Consider the following 18,983-nt stretch of genomic DNA (forward strand, 5'->3'; position numbering starts at 1 on the left):
ATTTAAACTATCCTGCAAGTGGCTGCAATTTCTTGCAAGTAATTGAATTACCGATATCTCCTCCTCCTTCAAGTTGAAGATAAAAGAAAAATGAAGCACGGAAGGCTCGGTGTAGAAACTCGCGTACGTAAGAAATAATCGTTTATTGACGGCATCTTAAGAAACTGATCTTACAATTGTGTTAATATATGAAGAATTAGCGTTTTAACAAACCAATAAGTCGACGATGGAGAGAACCTTCAGAGAGTGAGGATCTCAGAGGCCCTGGATTCCAACAGTTTCTCCATTGAACTAACGTCTTTGCACCATCCGTCGAGACGTTGTACCATGCCGGCGATCTGACTGCGATCTAGAACACGCGGCTGCACCCACGTCATGTTGACGGTACCAGCCACTTGATCGATAGCTCCTCGTACGAGACCCTGAGCGAGAGCTTTCATCACCAGCAGCTCCACTTCACCGAGCGGCAGACGCGTCTCCTGAGAAATCTCCGCAAATGTCAGTTGTCTGAAAATGAGAAAAGGGTCACGCGTTATCTTCGAATGACGCAACTCTTAATTCAAAGTTCGCAATCATCACGCATCACGAAGAAGAGAGATGGAACGATCTCGATGGATCGTACGAACCGATTGTTGGCTTGCCGTTTGAAAGTCATTTCCATGAGGCATAGCAGGGAGATCTTCTGTCGCAGTTTTAATTCTTGCGCCGCTAGGTCGGCCACCTTGCTCCACTGCGGCTTCAATCTCTCCAACGCAACGATGTCGCCGGCATTAAATGCCTGCAGTAGGTCGACGAGCCAGTTGTTCGGCGTGCCTTTTAAAGATTCTAAGACCGGGTGCGCGAGCAACTCTCCGAGATTGTACACGCCCTCGCCTAAGAGCGCCGCGAGCCCGAGGAAGAAGGCGTGTTGTTCTTGCTCTTGCCTGCTTAGACTGTTGAGCTCTATGCAACCTAGGTATCTTAACGATAAAAAAAAAATATATATATATATATATATATATATATATATATCGAGCAGATAATCCAATTACATAATAATATTAACCTTAGAGTTTCTAATTAATTTTTTATATATATACACATATAATTGTAAATTACATATAAAAATACCTCAACGCTGTACGGTAATACTCCGCGTGCTTGCCCTGTAATCTATACAATCGGCTTGCTAGAAGATAAAAACGCCCGTGAACTGTCGTAACGCCGTCTGCATTATCCAGCATAGCCTCTACCTCCTCTATGATCTTCCTGGCTTGATCCTGATTGTTCAGCTTATCCAATAAAATCTGTCCCTTAAGAACCTTACAAAGCGCAATCGCCTCATTGTTGCTTTGAACCTTAGCCTCGGTTTTCTCCAAGAATTTAATCGCTTCCTGCTTATCTTGGAACTGTTGTATCACATGTGCCAGTATCTCCACCAATGACAATGGATTTATCCTTTGCAACGGTACAATAATGTGTTTCGATAAAAAACAAAATAAAAAAATTAAAGAAAAATATAGAACAATATAATAAAGCATGAGTGGCAATAGAGAGAAAGAGTGCGATACAAGGGTATATATTAATTTAAATAAAAGATATAACGATAACTGCAGCACTCACTTATTCTCAAAAGTGGACAAAAAGTTGACGTATAATTGCACGAGATTGTCTCCTTGCTGAAGCGCCGGGTTCTTCACAAACGTCTCCAATTTTAGCGTCAACTGATGCCAAAGCCTGCAAGTCACCGGGACCGATCAAGCGACACGCTCATTATTTTCTCTACCATGGTGGTCTCCTGATAAAAAATACCATACAATAAAATTACCGTTTGCTGTACAGCTCCTCCAGCTGCGCCCACTCCGTAGCCAATTCTTTATCGGCAACATTTTGCTTTTGACTGAGAAAAGTGTTGAGATCCTTCGCTACCACGGACGTCGCCATGTTTGATACGACACATGCGGGAGATTGGAGTCGTGACGATATGTCACTCGGTTGCGCACTCGAATTAATCAGGTGTGTTCATTTTAGCGGCACAACGTGCGACATCGTCATTGAAGCGAAGTTACGTAGATCGAACCAATGGCCAATCGCAGAGAAGTTGCTTCCTAGGGAATAGTACTAGCGATACCTTTGTCCCTATAATATGAATTTTTTCGAATTCAGTATAATTATTAAAAAATATTATTATACATTAATTTGAATACATAATTATACGACATAAATATACATATACATATACATATACATATATTACACAACTAGATTCTTATCGCAATTATATATTTACGAGTCTGTAAATGTTGTTACATACATGTAGTAAAAGGTAACATCAGATTTTTGACGTTTATTCCGCATTTAGATTGGAAGCTTCGTTGCCAAAGAGCAATCTGAATTTGTGTTGCAAGTATGAGTGAACTTTTCACCGTGCAACTACATTTAACAACAACGGTTTTTACTTTACGTTGTTTTACTATATTACGTTTAGCATACACACTTGCATCGTGCATCCGTAGATTTACACTAATGTACATGGATATCTAAATACATCGCGAGATACAATTCAATTTTTCATCGGAAGGAAATTCCAAGAACTGGACATTACGATCGCGATCGATAGATGGAAGATGAACAGGAAGTCGCCTCGATACTCGAACGCTATTAGTTAAAACTTCTATATGCAATGGCTAATGTGACAAACAAATGTGCACCATTGTACGATGTTTTTTTCTTTTAAACAATAAATGGCCTTTACATTGATGTCTATCACGCAATTTACGACGAAGAAAGGGCGGCCACTCCTGGCAATACTTTACCCTCCAGGAGTTCCAGACTCGCACCACCGCCGGTGCTCACGTGGCTCACTTTATCCTCGGTTTTCCATTTGGCCGCGCACGTCGCCGTGTCCCCACCGCCGATAATCGTGATCGTACCGCGAGTCGTTGCCTCGACGACATTGTCCATCAGACTCTTGGTGCCTTTGCTGAAGTTCTCAAATTCGAATACCCCAGCTGGGCCATTCCATACTACAACTTTTGCTCTCTTAATCGGTTCTGCATCAGGATAATATAGTTAGCGATACATTTATGTATCTTGTAGTAATTTTAATTTCTATGTCTTATTGCATATTTAATCAAATATTTCCACAAATCTATTCTGTGAATTTACATATTAATTTATATCACATAGTATGAATTGTGAATAGTACAATGCGCGCTAACCTGCGAATAATTCTCTTGATTTTGGACCAACGTCAAGACCCATCCATCCGTCGGGTATACCGTTTTCAACATCGGCAGCTCCTACCGCTGCATTCTCCGCGAACTTGTCAGCAGTCACGAAATCTACTGGCAAGTGAATTTGGACGTTATTCTTCTTCGCTTTGTCCAGCAGCTCGTTGACAATTTTTGCGCCCTCCTCGTCGAACAACGAATTTCCAATCTGAAATTACATAAAAATTACGTAAAGATCGGAGACGCGTAGTATCGCTTCCGATTTCGATTTTTCGTAAATTACGTACTTTCATGTTTTTCGACACTTTTAAGAACGTATAGGCCATACCGCCTCCAATGATCATTTCGTTTACTTTGTCCAATAAATTGTTAATCAGCTGGATCTTATCCGCGATCTTGGCACCACCGAGTATAGCCAGGAACGGTCTTTCCGGGTTATCCAAAGCTTTCGCAAAGTATTCCAGTTCCTTTTTGAGTAAGAAGCCGCTCGCTCTGACGTCAAATCCATCTCCCATCATGGAACTATGAGCACGATGAGCAGTACCAAAGGCATCATTTATATAAACATCTCCTAGCTTCCTCAAGGATGCTCTGAATTCAGTAACTTTATCCTTGTCAGCTTTAATCTAAAATTAAATCGGCTCGTGATTTTTAAGTGTATTGCAAATTGTTTATCAAAACGTCCAAATTTATAGAAACAATTCTACATACCTTACTGCCATCAGGGCCTAACCCCTTGCCTTCCTCTTCGACGTGGAACCTCAAGTTTTCTAACAGAATAATAGTGCCAGGCGCTGGATTGGCACAAGCGGCTTCCACGTCGGGACCTACGCAATCGTTCAAGAACAATATCTCCTTTCCCAACAGGGCTTTCAGTTCCTCAGCCACAGGTTTCAGCGTATACTTCTCGTCTTTCTTGCCGTCAGGTCGACCCAAATGGGACATCAGAACGATCGATTTGGCCTTTTTATCGACAGCATATTTCACCGTGTCCAACGCAGCGACGATTCTTTGATTGTTCGTTATCTTTCCCTCCTTCAGCGGTACATTGAAGTCGACTCTGAAAAGATTAACGTGTATCATTTGCAACTTGATTATTAGTACGATCAATGCATAAATATTATTTTTACATATTCTCTGATAAATGTCCCGAGGAAAAATACGTACCGTATAAGCACTCTCTTATCCGCCAATTCTACTTTATCGATACTGAGTTTATTGAGCGCCATAGCGATGTTGCTCTTCTGGCAGTTTGTCGCGATATTCCTGAGGAAGAACTCGACGTTGCTGGTTGCAGAATATTTAGTTACGCCTCTCCCATTAACGGTAACGTCACGTAGCTGGCTGCCGCTGCCGTTCGATAAATCCAAACGCGAGATGTTAAGATCGCGATAAGTCCATGTCCCAAAGTCAAAGCAAGGTCGTCGAGTGTGGCGACCTCCCGTAACCCTTCCCAGCGCGCGATAAATTCCATCTATTCGGACCGAAATCATCGCGTTGACTGTAGAATCATGATGAATTCTAACGAGATAATTCCCATGTATCTCGAGAAACTTTTTTAAAATTCTGCAAAAATCTGCCATGCGGCTACGTTTGAATAGCCGCTCAAAACGAATGAACGTATTAATAGAATCCACCAATCACGTGAGCGACTCTGAGGCCGGATCTACAATAGCTTTAAGCCGTAAGAAATTAACCAATCTCAGTGGAATATGAGGAGGAGAAAGATCGACTGTCCTATTAGCCTAGTTTACACCGATCGTTTGATACGCGTATCAAATAGTACATTTGAGCTAATCAGCCAATGACTAAACGGATGCACTAGTTATTTACTATTTAATACGCGTATTAAACAATCGGTGTAAAATACTCTATTGTGTCGACGATGCTAGTCGCGTGTGGACAATGGACACCAATGGACATTAGGTAGACGCCAAAACTTATCATACATATAAAACATGTGTACAACTAAATATTTATTATATATGATTTTCATTATTTTGTAATTCTAACTTGCATACATATGATGATATATATATATATATGTGTGTGTGTGTGTTGCATTTCCCGCCTCTCTGTTGCACATGCGCCGGAAACTGGACTAATCTTGGAAGAGTCGTTGCCGCCGAGCGCCCGAGCGGTCATCCGTCTGTTGGTTTTTCGAAAGCGTAAAGGAGTGGTACGAGTGGTAAGAAGGAACGCGTGAATTGTCAGAGAAATTGTAGGAAAATGGGGGGCGAGGAAGGATTGGGTGTGACTACCGGCCAGCCGAATCTTTACAAGCAGGATCTATCGAAACTCGTGAGTAGCAATGACGATTATCCAGGCGTCGCGTTAGCTCGCTCGCTCATCCGCCTGCTTTTTCTCATTGCTTTTGCTTCACTTAACCTCGCGCTTGTTTTCTCGTAATTGGCACGCTGCATTTAACGTTAGCGAGAAAAGTGATGAAATCTTTTACCAGAAAGCTTTAATCAGAGCAGAGACATTTATACGAGTATCGAGTATTTTCCTACTTTCGTATTTAGTCATCTTTAGAAATCTAACGGTAATGTTTATTCCGGCCAAGAAGCAAGAGTAATGAGACATATTGTATGATCTATAAGCATAATTGTTCTTCTCTACATGCTGCATATCTGTAGGAAAAGTATTTCAGAGGCGCGTGATGTGCGTGTGCGCGCGCGCGTGTGCTGTCTGTCTGTAATGATGTGTAAATTTACTATGAAATATAGAAATTAACATATCTTACTTTTTTTTTCTCATTTTATTTATCATGTTACAAGAAAATGCAAGCAAAAAAGAATATATGTATATATGTTTATTTAGGATACTAGCAAATTAACTCCCTTGTCGCGTGAAGTGATCAGTAGGCAAGCTACAATCAATATTGGTGAGTATACAAAATTAACAAATTATTTCAATATAGTGGACATAATATATCTACCTATTTATCCAGGCTCTGCTGCGACTGATACTGAAAAAAATGCAAGACGTTAAGTTAAAAATATACTCTTTCTGAATCAACGTAACGTTGTTAAAGTTAAATTCGAAATTTTTCGACACAGTTATTACAACAGTTTGTTTTCGGGATCGTCTCCGAAACCAAAGCCCTTTTGATGTATTCCTTTCATTCGAGTCTTGCAAATAGCCAGAAGTCATACGGGATATGTTCGAGCGCAATCTTAGACTTGTGCGCCAGTGTGCATTATCATACAAAAGTGACCAAGAGCTTCGCTCTTGATGTTCAGACCGAACTCAAAGAATCCTGTTTCACGAACGATTTTAGCATGTCTTTGCAGCACTCTAGTGGAATCGCTTTTGGATCCTCTGTCAGCGTGTGCAATACGAAACGTGCTTTTTCAACAAGATATGCCAGCACCTTGAAATTTCGGATAGTCATAGCTATTGGGTTGGCCAAAAAGTAATTGCGTTTTTTTCCAACAGATGGACATACATATCTTGAAATGTAACCAACTTCATTCTAAACCGCAAATTCGTTATGTAGGTTAACAACTCACGGTTCAAGCTTGTTTTACAAAAAGAAAGTACACGATTTCGTTAACAATTGTTTCTTTGCCGTCGATTTCAAAATGGAAAATCAAAAAGAACATTTTCCTCATACAAGCTCATAAAAAGTTACGTCGTGTATATGGCGAAGATGCTTTAAAACTGCGGCAGTGTCAAAATTGATCGAATCGAAATTGATGATGACAAAATAAAGGCACTGATCGATTCTAATCGGCGTTTAACGACACGAGAGATTGCTGCTGAGAATCTTAACATATCGAAATCGAGTGTTGAAAACCATTCAAAACGACTTGGGTACATTAGTAAGCTCGATATTTGGGTAGCGCATGAGCTGAAAGAAATTCATCTCACTGAGCGTATTGACATCTGCGATTCTCTTTTGAAACGTATGATAACAGGCGACGAAAAATGGATCGTCTACAACAACGTCAAACGAAAAAGATGGTGGAGCAAGCGCGATGAACCTGCTGAAAGCACTTGAAAAGCAGTGAATGTCTGCCACCAAAGAAAGATTATGCTGTCAGTCTGGTGAGACTGTGTATTTTGAGCTGCTTGCAAGGAATCAAACCATTAATTCAGACGTATACTGTCGTCAACTGGATTGCCATCAAACAGAAACGTCGAGAATTGGTGAATCGCAAAGGTGTTGCGTTTCACCATGATAACGCTAGACCACATACGAGTTTGGTCACTCGTGAAAAATTGTTGCAGCTTGGACGGGATGTGTTACCATGATGTTACCACATCCACCATATTCGCCAGACCTGGCACCATCAGATTACCATTCGTTTCGTTCGTTGCAAAACGCCTCGAATGGTAAAACCTTTACTGCTGATGAGGATATGAAATCGTTGTTGGAATAGTTTTTTGCTGAAAAAGATAAGAACTTTTTTGAGCGCGGAATCATGAAGTTGCCTGAAAAATGGCAAAAGATAATCAAACAAAATGGACAATATATTGTTTAATAAAGTTTTTGTTTCCCATGAAAAATTCGCCTTTAATTTATATAAAAAAAAACGCAATTACTTTTTGGCCAACCCAATAGAATGCCAAGCTTCATAACACCACCACTCGTCGAGAAATAACGCTGTCGGCAAAAAATAAAAAATTTAAAACAAATCAGTCGCACCAGAACCTAAATGGACCTTCCTATGATATGATAATTACATTCCAAAACATAGGACAAACGTAGGATAAATTTGTTACAGGCACCATCGGGCACGTGGCACATGGAAAATCGACGATAGTAAAAGCTATTTCGGGAGTACAGACAGTTCGTTTCAAGAATGAATTAGAAAGAAACATCACTATCAAGCTTGGTGAGTATATCTCAATATTCAAACACATTGAATTTCTTCTCTTCATTGCAATTCTGTGATTGTTTAACTTACCTAAAAGATATTGTTTCGAATGCCGTTGCAAAAACATCTTTATACGAGGTTATTTTATGAAATTTTATGAAAATACATCATTGTAAGTGATGTATAGAGAACTTTTAATTTCTAAAAGGATTATAATAATTTTTTCGAATTACTTATCGTTATTTCGAGCATGACTCGAGGTAACAATAAGTAATCGTCCAAGTTACTGCCAAGTTAAGAAACGTTATCAAGAGTCTAACAAAAATAGTGGTAAATAATTGCTCCTTAAAACGTTTAAAAATGTGAGAGAATTTGTAGGACAAAGGTGGTAAGTATAATTTTAATATCGTAATAGTTAAGAAAGCTTAATAGCTTGAATTTAGCATTTCGTGAAAAATTATGCAATTAAAGTTTTATGCATTGCAAAATTGTTCCTTTATTTGAGGATACGACGTATATATAAAATTCACATTGTGAAAACTCTTAATTCCTCTTTATTCGTTATTCGCGCGTACGTGATTCCATTTATTGTTGTCTCTTTATTTGAATGTAACTTATTAATGTCACTGATGTAAGATGTAAGAAATAACAATACGTAATACGCGTTTAACGTGGTGCGCGCGCGCACACACACGCATACAGAGAAAACATACTAATTTCCATGTTGTCATATTTATTTATACTATTTACGGCTTGCTGTATTTATAATGAGAAGCATAATCTAGCGTTTTTATATACCTCGTTATGTACGTTATAATATAATACTCGTTTTACGAGTACTTGTGCTTTATGTTAACCGTGAAAACATGATGTTATGGTGCGTACTGAGTTGATAGGAAAATACTATGTTAATGCACAAACAGATCTTTTCCAAACTATTGAAGGTGCATATAGGACAAGAGGCCAGATATCTCTTAACAAGTGACCTAGACTACACGTTTCCGCTATTATATCACATATGAATAATAATAATAATAATATAATCCGCGAGAATCATGGCACGAACAAAGCAGTCCGGTGCTATTCGTCGCTATGACTCGTCCGTCGTACGGAGAAAGAGCAAAAGAAGGAAACGTTGAGAAGAATGAAAAGAAAGAGAAAGGAGCACTAAAATAGAGAGAGAAAGAGAGAGAAAGAGAGGGAAAAGACATAAGGAGATGAAAAAAAGCGAAAAAGATAGGGGAGAGATACGTCGGTCGTACGATGATACGTAAAAAGGAAAGAAAAAGAAATGACGCTGTTTAAATGTTTGGCATTGCAGACGCGGCGGATGGTTGCAGTGGCGAATTGGCAGATATAGCTGGTGGTGTAGATAGCAGAACGCCGGCCGTTTGCAAAAAACGACATCTCTCCCCTGCTGGAGGTATTGACGCAGCGCCATGCGCCAAGCGGCCCAGACTCCTCAACACTCAAAGCCACGACAACGATAACATGTCTCAACGACTGGACACAAAGGCAGTCTGTTTCTCGTCATCCTCATTATCGTCGTCGTCGTCGTCGTCGTCGTCGTCGTCGTCGTCGTCGTCGTCGTCGTCGTCGTCGTCGTCGTCGTCGTCGTCGTCGTCATTATCATTATCATTATCATTATCATCATCGTCATCGTTGTCCTCTTCTTCAACACGTCCGCGAGTACGGCGAAGAATGATCACGCAGCAAGCACTCGAGGCGCTCGGCGGCGATAGTAGCTCTCGCGTGCGCAACGAAATTAACACGCGAGATCCGGGTAGCGATGGCCGACAGTCGGACTATGAGTCGTCGTCCGACGGTAGATGGTCCGCGCGAGAGTACGGTCTGACGAGGCCCGTAGATGCATTGGAGTTGAAAGAGGCGCGGGTGCTGTTGCACGATGTAATGCGCAACGGGAAATATCGCAGAGAAGCGGTACCGACCGGCGAGCAGAACACGCGCAAACAAACGAAGCTCTGGGAAGTGGAGAGAATCATACAGAAACACGTGCAGAACAACAAGCCGCTCTATCTGATCAAGTGGAAAAACTGGGACTCGAGGTACAACACGTGGGAGCCGCTGTGCAACCTCATCAACTGCGAGGACACGTTGCGCGAATTCGAGGAGGAACGGCAGAAGCTGATCGATCTGTTCAAGGCAAAGACGAATTTCTATCCGGAAATACGCGACGTCGAGCGTCTCTTGGCCGAGTTACGGTACAAGGGCATGTCGATCGACGACGCATCCGTCACCGTCGGCACCGCCGAGGTAGACAATATGTATAGCGAGATCCGGCGTTACCTCAAGAGCTCGTCGCATGGCAGGCGGGAGGCGAAAATCAAGCGGCAAATCGTGCGTATGTTGCTGGCGGAGCTGCGATGCGACCAGCTCGAGTCGCTGCAGGATTGGGAGAACGAGATGAACAGTATCACGAAGGGTCGGCCGACAATACGGGTGGAGAACCTAATGGATTTGGAGGGGGCGCCGCAGGACTTTTACTACATCGACAACTATCTGCCGGGCACGGGTGTGATAATACCGGACGATCCACCGATCGGCTGCGAATGCGTAAACGTTTGCGAGACTGGCAAGTCCGGTTGCTGCTACGCGCAGAACGGCGCGACGTCGTTGCCATACACGTCAGCCTGCCGGGTACGCGTACCACCCGGCACGCCCATCTACGAATGTAACAAGCGCTGCGCCTGCGACGTACTAACGTGCCCAAATCGCGTGGTGCAGCGCGGTTCTCACATGCAGTTGTGTATCTTCCGCACGGATAACGGTCGCGGTTGGGGCGTGCGTACCTTACGCGCCATCAAGAAAGGCACCTTTGTCGCCGAATACGTGGGCGAGGTGATCAGCAGCGAGGAGGCAGAGAGACGCGGTCGACAATACGATATGACCGGTCGTACGTATCTTTTCGATCTGGATTACAACGAGACCGACGGCCAGTGTCCATACACCGTGGACGCTGCGATGTACGGCAACGTGACGCACTTTATCAATCACTCGTGCGATCCCAATCTTGCGGTCTACGCGATCTGGACCAATTGTCTAGATCCGAACCTGCCGAATCTCGCGCTCTTTGCTATCAAAGACATCAAGCAAAACGAAGAGCTCACTTTCGATTATACGTGCCAGACGCAGCGCGGCAACGACAAGATGCAGCAGCAGCCGCTCGACGACGATGCCGCCGATGTTGGCGTCGACTCGAGGAACAAGACTCTGTGCAAATGCGGTGCCGCGACCTGCCGGCGATATCTCTTTTAAAGAATTTTAACTATCTGCTGGTTGCGTTGATTGAACGTAGATTAGCGTCCTTACGGACGACTTTACGTCGTCGACTCATTTGTTTCTGCATACGCTGTACATGCAGCAACAGCACCGTTAGCCACCACAGCACTATTACCACCAGCACTGCCAGAATCCGGAAAAGAGAAAAACTTTTAGAATGTATATCGTTCACACGAGACTATTTAGCAGGGTAACTTAAATGTGTTTGCTCATTCGCGAATCGAGTTAACGGAACGAATGGAAACAAGTTGTAAGCGTTAAATTTTGTCATCGAACATAATGTTGACGAACAATATGATCATTAGCACTTGTGTTACGTTCATTTGATTATCACGTGCAAACGAAGTCAATTTCTTACAATGGTATAATAATTTTTCAAAGAAAGTGATGTACAAATTTGAGAGCATGATGCGTGTACAAAGGCATCCTAATGTTACTGATGACTATGTTTTACTATACCATATACAGTCATATACAGTCATATACAGTCATATACAGTCATATATTCTCTCTCTTCTCTCCCCGCTGTCAATAATTTGATTATACTTTTCACGCTTGTTGGACGAAACATTTTCTGGTATAAAACACGCGTAAAAGAGAGGCAGGCACCGTGTCTTCTCGCGCTGCGCGTATACTTGGCGCGAGACACTCTTGATGTTAGAGTTTTAAACTGTTATTATAAAAGAAGAATTAAAAAAAAATGAAATAAAAATGACTCGAAATGGGCAATCGTGATAAAATGGGGAGTGTAGTAACAGTGTGATGACAATGAAGCAGACAAGACTGTACATGGTTTCATGTAAATTATTATCATATTCAATAGTACTTTTCAGTGTTAAGTTTCTTTGAAACATGCTGAAAGTTGTTACGAGAAATATACTCGTGTAATTGTTGTCTCAATAGATTTTACGTTAATTTTTGTATTGGCTCATTTGTACAAAAGTAAATACAAACGCTCGCATTTTCCAATCCTGATCTAGTGTGGAGAATATACGCACATACACACGACACACGCAGGCATACGCACTCGATGCACATGAAGGTATAATTTTCGATACGCTGGATTTACAATACTTTTGATCATAGATTCTGGAAAAAAAGAACTGAGAATCTCGATTATTCCAGAAGCACTTTATCCAATGAAATGAAAATGAAAAAGAAACAAAATGTTTTTCCTGCAAAGTCAGGAAATAATAAGAATATCGTGAAATAATACTGTCATATGAAGTAACAAAGTACTAGCCGACACTTGCGACGCAGTGTCTTCTTGTTTGTTTATTTGTATGTTACTACTTTTCTAATATTATATTATCACAATACTCGTTATACGATGATACGACGGTGCCATCATGTATGTGAAATCTATAGATACTATATACATCTCTCTTGAGGAGGACACTCTCAGTCGTCCAGCTGAACGATTGATAGACCTTGATCGCGATAGACTCGTAAGAAAACGAGAGAATATCCTTAATATCGTATACTTGCATGCCGTGCTGTCCAAAATGTGCGTAAATTGGATCGAACATCTCACGTACAAGCGAGAAAATATGTTTTCCTTTTTTTTTTTCTTTCATCGTAGGAAAATGCGTTATCGATTATTTCAACGTTGTATAAATTGTATGTTAATTAATATTATTGGGTTCTAACATATATTCGTTATTAATAACACTAAGAAAACGGGACAAATATATGTTACAATCCAACAAATAATCATTGGTAAGAAATATTTGTAATCCTTCTAAGAGAAGCACATCCCTTTGACATTCAAGTACACACGTAACACGTGTACAACAACGGTATTCGACTAAATTGTTCTCGAGAAAATTTCCATTATATGCATACATGTATCGTTTATATCCTTTTTTTTTTTTTTTTTTTTTCAGATATAGACAAATTGCTAGAAACGTCAAATAGAATGTACTTAAAAAATATAAGTTATCAATGTTGAAAAAAAGTTGTATCACATAATAGTAAATTTAACGCGTAAATTTCACGATGTTAAGTGGATATTCGATTTGAATTATTGTCGCAGTATTAGATGGTCGTACAAAGCACCGGATTTCTTGAACCATTGCGATTGGAGTATCGGCCGAATCTCATGAGATCGGAATGCGAAGAGCCGACGCGTTGACACACACGCTATTCGTCAGAAATAAATCGTTGCACGCGGTGTCCCACGTAAACGTTGACGGTTTATTAACGTTAATTGAGCGGTTGATGAAGGGAAGCTCATCCAGACGCATATCATCACCATCTTGTCGATGAGTCTGAAATAAAATCTTTTTTACCTGGGGTTCTTTCTTTCCGATAGATCGATCGTCATCACGGAGACGCTTGGTTTCGTTCGTACGTGCATGCGTATCTTTGCGTCATCATCATCATCATCATCATCATGTGAGGCACCTGTAAGAGTTTCCGGGTGCCGATAACTCGATCGCGCGATTTATACGCAACTGTGTCTGAATTGGAAAGAGAACGACTGAAATCGAACTCGAGTAACTACTCGATGGTTTTCTCATTTCAGGATACGCGAACGCGAAGATTTACGAGTGCGACAATCCAAAGTGTCCTCGGCCTGGGCGCTACATATCCGGTGGATCCAGTAAAGATGATTCGTTTCCCTGCCTGCGCCAGGTTTGTCCAGGAAGGTTTCAGTTGGTCCGCCACGTCTCCTTCGTCGATTGTCCGGGACACGATATTCTTATGGCAACTATGCTGAACGGGGCGGCTGTTATGGACGCAGCTCTGCTTCTAATCGGTAAATTGACAATTACGATCATGGGCTTCATCCGCTTCTCTTTTTTCGGGAAATATACCGTTTTATTTGTGACGGAATTGCAGCTGGCAACGAATCCTGTCCGCAACCTCAAACGTCGGAGCACTTGGCGGCTATCGAAATTATGAAATTGAAGCACATCGTCATTTTGCAAAACAAGATCGACTTGGTGAAAGAAGCTCAAGCGAAGGAACAATATGAGCAGATTCTCAAGTTTATTCAAGGTACGTTACTCGTTAATGGTTAACGAGCGCCGTTAATTTTTCTCGGACACAACGATCGTTTCAATTTCAGGCACAGTGGCAGAAGGCGCGCCGATAATTCCAATTTCGGCACAATTAAAGTACAACATCGAAGTACTGTGCGAGTACATTACGAAAAAGATTCCAGTACCGATGCGAGATTTTACATCGGAGCCGCGGCTGATCGTTATCCGATCCTTCGACGTGAACAAACCAGGTTGCGAAGTGGACGACTTGAAGGGCGGCGTCGCTGGTGGTAGTATCCTACGGGGAGTATTAAAGGTACGAGGAAAATTATATAACATACATCATATAACGTGTGTAATCGATATATGTGGAATACACAAAAATATATGGAAAACACAAACACTACAGGTCGGCATGGAGATTGAAGTTCGTCCAGGATTGGTATCCAAGGATAGCGAAGGAAAACTTACTTGTCGCCCGATATTCTCGCGCATCGTATCTCTGTTTGCCGAACAGAACGAATTGCAGTTCGCTGTGCCGGGCGGTCTAATCGGTAAACGACGAATTTAACATTTCGTTGAAGCATTAATCAACCACTTGAACGATTTCACACAGGAGATTCGTAGGTCGACAAGCGGATCGGGCAGATGCCACTTTGACACGTAAACGAGGAGTCTGATTACATCTATCATAATTTCCAGGTGTCGGAACTAAGATCGAGCCCACTCTGTGCCGTGCTGATCGTTTGGTCGGTCAAATTCTTGGTAGCGTCGGCGCGCTGCCCCAGATATTCATTGAGCTGGAAATCTCGTACTATCTCTTGAAACGTTTGTTGGGTGTGAGAACCGAGGGCGATAAAAAGGGCGCGAGAGTAAGTCGTATCGGTCATTCATCAATCATTTACACGATACATTTGATTTTCAAGCAAGTTTCTTGCGCTCGTAATAAAAGGAAAATTCTAATTATTTGTTATTTGCATAAATATCTGTGTCGTAGGTACCGAAGCTATCGAGAGGAGAAGTGTTATTAGTGAATATTGGGTCCTTGAGCACTGGTGGCAGAGTACTGGCTACTCGTGCCGACTTGGCCAAAATAAGTCTGACGAATCCCGTGTGCACGGAGATCGACGAGAAGATTGCACTATCCAGACGCGTAGAGAAGCATTGGCGTTTAATCGGATGGGGACAAATTTGTGGTGGTCAGACGATAGATCCTATTCTCGATCGAAAGTAATCATGGCGATCGAAAATGATTCTGGACGCTGATTTTCTCAAAGGATCAAAATATTTGTACAATTTATTGGCAATGCCGCAGTTGGCCTCATCGGTTGTTCGAAACATTTCTAATAAATATACGATTTGATCCTAAAGTAGTATTTCAATCTTTACAGCGAATAAGTACGAAAATATTTGCCAAGTGTATCGAAAGATTCGATAAATGAATTTATTTTGTCAAACACTTAAAGGAAATGTAGATTAATCACAAAAATGTAAATCATTAATTTATTTTTACCGCAATATTGGGAACGTTATTATAAGTAAGATTTGTCATCTTACAAGTAGATACCAGCAGCAACAAAAACAACAACTTTCTTCTTTTTCTTTTTACGTTAACATGGTGAAACGTTTCTTAATTTCTCTCCTCGATAAAAAGTCTGTTTCTCGTTATCATAATTCGTTACGATACATCGCTCCTTGGATTTGAACACGCATCGATGTATTTTAGAATGAATTTCAGTGAATTTTCATGTCGAGGAACAAAACTAATAAAAAGTATCAATTTCGTGGTAACGTGTTTTCGTTGTTTCGTACCTTATGGCAAGGAACTTTGCAAATTATTTTTCACGCACACGCTTTCGCGTTCCTTTTCGACCCCGTGACATCAGGCATCAGGATTACCATATATATCATATCCACAATATTGTTTGCAGCAAACACGTGCTCTTCTATGCGGCCTTCTAGCGTAACAGGCAGTCAACAGCTTCGCATTGTCAACAAGTTCTGCGCGCAAAACGTCACTAATATCAAAACGATGTGAAAAAGAAAGGGTACATTAACATGATTGTGCCTTGTTTCATATAAACTTGGCAGAAGGGAAAGGGGGGACAGATTTATCTGAAAAACGTTTTCACGTTTTTCGTCGCCTTACTTTGCATCCTTGCAGTTTCTTTGTTTATCTTATTCTTGTAATCATTGATAAATTTTTGACGGTTTGTACGCATACGTTGCAATAACGTTTCCTGTATCGTCATGTCCTTTTCTCGAACTCGTACTTTTTTTCTCCATTTAAAATTTACATAAAACCTGGAACTTCTTTCATCAAGTCGTTTGACACGTGTGTTTACGTTGAAATTATAAATTACGTATCGAAGATTTCCAGATTACAGGATGCCGGTGATGAAACGCTGTTTGATACGTAGTTTCATATTATTCACAGACAGTAATGTATGAACCTTTGTTCGATGAGGTCTTGCTTGCGTCCTGCGATATCCGCTAGCCGTTTAGCACTGACTTTTCTTTGCCCCTTATCTTTCTTCTTCCAGTCTACGTAAGAATCGATTACCCTCCGCCGGGCAACCTCCGCCGCAGCGTGTAGCATCTTTGTCGAAGTCACTCAGCCCGCTCTTTTCGTTTGACACTCATCAATCTCCGTTCTTCTTGTTCAACGAGCTTGGACAATTCGGATCTACATGCGACCTTGTACGCTTTTTCCTTCTGTTTTTGAATTTCAACTTCTTCCTCTAACAATCTTTGCCGCGCAACACGACGTTCAGTGTTGGCTAATTCTTCCCTTTTGTTCAATCTGAAATTTCATACGTACTAGAAGAGAACATTGCCTATGGCAAATATTCGAATCTACCAACAAGATTCGATCAGAAGCGCGATCATCGAGTCCGTCAGAAAGCAAAAAAAATAACAAACGAAAAAGGAATGGAAAGGCAAAACAAGAATTGAAAAGTGCGAGATCTCAATATCGTTTTATTGGAAAAGAAAAAGATAATAATTTCTCAGTGCAGAATAAGATATTTTGGTGTCTTTAACTCTACGTAACAAGCAAAAAAAGGAAAATTATACCTTTCCGCTTTGTTGCGAGCTTGCTCCTCAGCGTATCGGAGAGCTCTTCTCTCTACGGATAGACGATCTCTTTTTCTCAGTTCCTTTCCGATACGATTGGCATATATCTTTCTCAGGTACTTTCTGTAAGCGTTGTACTCGCGGAGCGAACATTTGACATCCATGTCTTTTGTGATCAGACTGGCTCTCAGCAAGCATCGTCGATAGGTCGGTTTGGAGAAGAATCTCAATAAATGTTGGTCGTGCAATGCCTCGTAAGAGAATCTGGTCTCGCGGCAACAAGGATCGCTCGGATCAAAATCCATCCTCGGTCCATCCGTCGCCCACACTTTTTCTCCTACCTTACATCGCGTTAAATTGTAGGCATCTTTCGGTCCAGGTATCATAGGTATCTTACGTTCCAGAGGCATCATCTTCCATTTCGGTAAACCAAAATTGAGCAGAGCTCGCTCAGGTTTCGGCACGGTTTCAACAAATCGATCGAAATCTCTGAGAGGAAATAAATCGAAGAACGGATCAATAAATAAATATATATATATATATATATTTTTCTTCTTTTTTTTACGTATTTCTTGTAATAAATGTGTGCATTTATACGTATGCATCTATTACACACATATATATATATATATATATATATGTACGTGAGCGATGTCACACGCAGAATCGAATTGAAGAATTCCCTTCATTAATGCATTTATATATAATTCTTTGTTTTTATAGAGGGGATTAAAGGGGAAAATAGAAAGAATGAATACAAGTTTTAGTACGCATATACGTGCATTGTGCATCAAAGACTGATAATCTTAATATTCATAAAGGTTAATTGCTATACGAAACATCATGTACGTGTGCTTTTACTTACGTAACTTTTGATTCTAATCATTATGCACGCTAATTGATGAATTAGAAACATTTAAATTATCAACACGATAGATTTCGGGTTACGTGAAATTTATAAACAAGAAACGCGCGTTGCAGTTTGCATGGATATCTTTTTTTTTTTAAGCCCCTATTGTAGAACAGGTGTAGTAAGCCTCAAGCCGTAAGAAATTGACCAATCACAGTCGATCTTTCTCCTCATATTCCACTGAGATCGGTCATTTCCTTACGGGGTAAATATTTACCCTTGGTCACCCTCCACCAATGACCTTGACCTTGACATACGTTGTCAAGGTCACCCTCCTGAGTGACCTTGAAGAGGTTTTAGCCGTCGCTCGTTGTTCGTTAAAAAGTTATTAACAAAATAAGTTCAGTAGTTTTGTGTATGGATTTCGGACTTTTCGCACGAAGTAAGGACTTGAATTTTTGACATATATTACAAACGTCACTCCCGAGAATAGTTAAAGTTATAGAATAGTTAAACAAACTATTTTATATATCAACGATTCACTGCTTTAAAAATCATTTCAAGCAGTGAAATTCTCGGGAGTGACGTTTGTAATATACGTCAAATTGAAGTCCTTACTTGGTGCGAAAAGTCGGAAATCCATACAAAACTACTGAAATTATTTTGTTAATAACTTTTTAACGAACAACGAGCGACGGCTAAAGCTGGAGACACAATGCGAGGCGATAGCGAT

The 18,983-nt window shown here is 40.9% G+C and overlaps 4 protein-coding genes across 5 annotated transcripts; 1 reads left to right on the forward strand and 3 right to left on the reverse strand.

Annotated features, from left to right (window-relative positions):
* Positions 1-130: 130 nt before the first annotated feature.
* On the reverse strand, positions 131-2,105 carry LOC105275448 (26S proteasome non-ATPase regulatory subunit 13). The gene is made up of 5 exons (XM_011332275.3): positions 1,808-2,105; positions 1,603-1,716; positions 1,111-1,437; positions 627-959; positions 131-507 (listed from the first exon to the last, which is right to left on the reverse strand). The coding sequence occupies exons 1-5, from the start codon at positions 1,921-1,923 to the stop codon at positions 240-242; spliced, it is 1,158 nt and encodes a 385-aa protein (XP_011330577.1). The 5' UTR covers positions 1,924-2,105; the 3' UTR covers positions 131-239.
* Positions 2,106-2,248: 143 nt separating this feature from the next.
* On the reverse strand, positions 2,249-4,640 carry LOC105275449 (phosphoglycerate kinase). The gene is made up of 5 exons (XM_011332276.3): positions 4,380-4,640; positions 3,924-4,272; positions 3,500-3,838; positions 3,201-3,420; positions 2,249-3,032 (listed from the first exon to the last, which is right to left on the reverse strand). The coding sequence occupies exons 1-5, from the start codon at positions 4,439-4,441 to the stop codon at positions 2,755-2,757; spliced, it is 1,248 nt and encodes a 415-aa protein (XP_011330578.2). The 5' UTR covers positions 4,442-4,640; the 3' UTR covers positions 2,249-2,754.
* A 675-nt stretch (positions 4,641-5,315) lies between these two features.
* LOC105275446 (eukaryotic translation initiation factor 2 subunit 3) lies at positions 5,316-16,113 on the forward strand. Of its 2 annotated transcripts, XM_011332272.3 has the most exons (10): positions 5,316-5,513; positions 6,036-6,099; positions 7,946-8,056; positions 9,360-9,461; positions 13,866-14,099; positions 14,183-14,341; positions 14,412-14,641; positions 14,735-14,879; positions 15,028-15,197; positions 15,323-16,113. In XM_011332272.3, the coding sequence occupies exons 1-10, from the start codon at positions 5,442-5,444 to the stop codon at positions 15,557-15,559; spliced, it is 1,524 nt and encodes a 507-aa protein (XP_011330574.1). In that variant the 5' UTR covers positions 5,316-5,441; the 3' UTR covers positions 15,560-16,113. The 2 variants fall into 2 exon arrangements, with proteins under 2 accessions (XP_011330574.1, XP_011330575.1); XM_011332273.3 differs by lacking the exon at positions 9,360-9,461 and having other exon boundaries at positions 5,318-5,513; positions 15,323-15,559.
* A 485-nt stretch (positions 16,114-16,598) lies between these two features.
* LOC105275447 (stress response protein NST1) lies at positions 16,599-18,444 on the reverse strand. Its single transcript, XM_020030456.2, has 3 exons — positions 18,266-18,444; positions 17,401-17,889; positions 16,599-17,128 (listed from the first exon to the last, which is right to left on the reverse strand). The coding sequence occupies exons 2-3, from the start codon at positions 17,811-17,813 to the stop codon at positions 16,936-16,938; spliced, it is 606 nt and encodes a 201-aa protein (XP_019886015.2). The 5' UTR covers positions 17,814-17,889; positions 18,266-18,444; the 3' UTR covers positions 16,599-16,935.
* Positions 18,445-18,983: the final 539 nt, after the last annotated feature.

Source organism: Ooceraea biroi, chromosome 8 (genome assembly GCF_003672135.1).
Source record: "Ooceraea biroi isolate clonal line C1 chromosome 8, Obir_v5.4, whole genome shotgun sequence".
NCBI lineage: Eukaryota > Metazoa > Arthropoda > Insecta > Hymenoptera > Formicidae > Ooceraea > Ooceraea biroi.

Coding starts and splice junctions, on each gene's coding strand:
- LOC105275448 (XM_011332275.3), bottom strand. CDS start 1,923: ATGGCGACGTCCGTGGTAGCGAAGGATCTCAACACTTTTCTCAGTCAA. Junction 1,717..1,807: donor GAGGAGCTGTACAGCAAACG/GTAATTTTATTG, acceptor GGTGACTTGCAG/GCTTTGGCATCAGTTGACGC. Junction 1,438..1,602: donor TTGTCCACTTTTGAGAATAA/GTGAGTGCTGCA, acceptor ACCGTTGCAAAG/GATAAATCCATTGTCATTGG.
- LOC105275449 (XM_011332276.3), bottom strand. CDS start 4,441: ATGGCGCTCAATAAACTCAGTATCGATAAAGTAGAATTGGCGGATAAG. Junction 4,273..4,379: donor GATAAGAGAGTGCTTATACG/GTACGTATTTTT, acceptor TAATCTTTTCAG/AGTCGACTTCAATGTACCGC. Junction 3,033..3,200: donor ATCAAGAGAATTATTCGCAG/GTTAGCGCGCAT, acceptor ATCCTGATGCAG/AACCGATTAAGAGAGCAAAA.
- LOC105275446 (XM_011332272.3), top strand. CDS start 5,442: ATGGGGGGCGAGGAAGGATTGGGTGTGACTACCGGCCAGCCGAATCTT. Junction 5,514..6,035: donor AGCAGGATCTATCGAAACTC/GTGAGTAGCAAT, acceptor ATGTTTATTTAG/GATACTAGCAAATTAACTCC. Junction 14,342..14,411: donor GATTCTCAAGTTTATTCAAG/GTACGTTACTCG, acceptor TTTCAATTTCAG/GCACAGTGGCAGAAGGCGCG.
- LOC105275447 (XM_020030456.2), bottom strand. CDS start 17,813: ATGATGCCTCTGGAACGTAAGATACCTATGATACCTGGACCGAAAGAT. Junction 17,129..17,400: donor GCTCGCAACAAAGCGGAAAG/GTATAATTTTCC, acceptor ATGAAATTTCAG/ATTGAACAAAAGGGAAGAAT.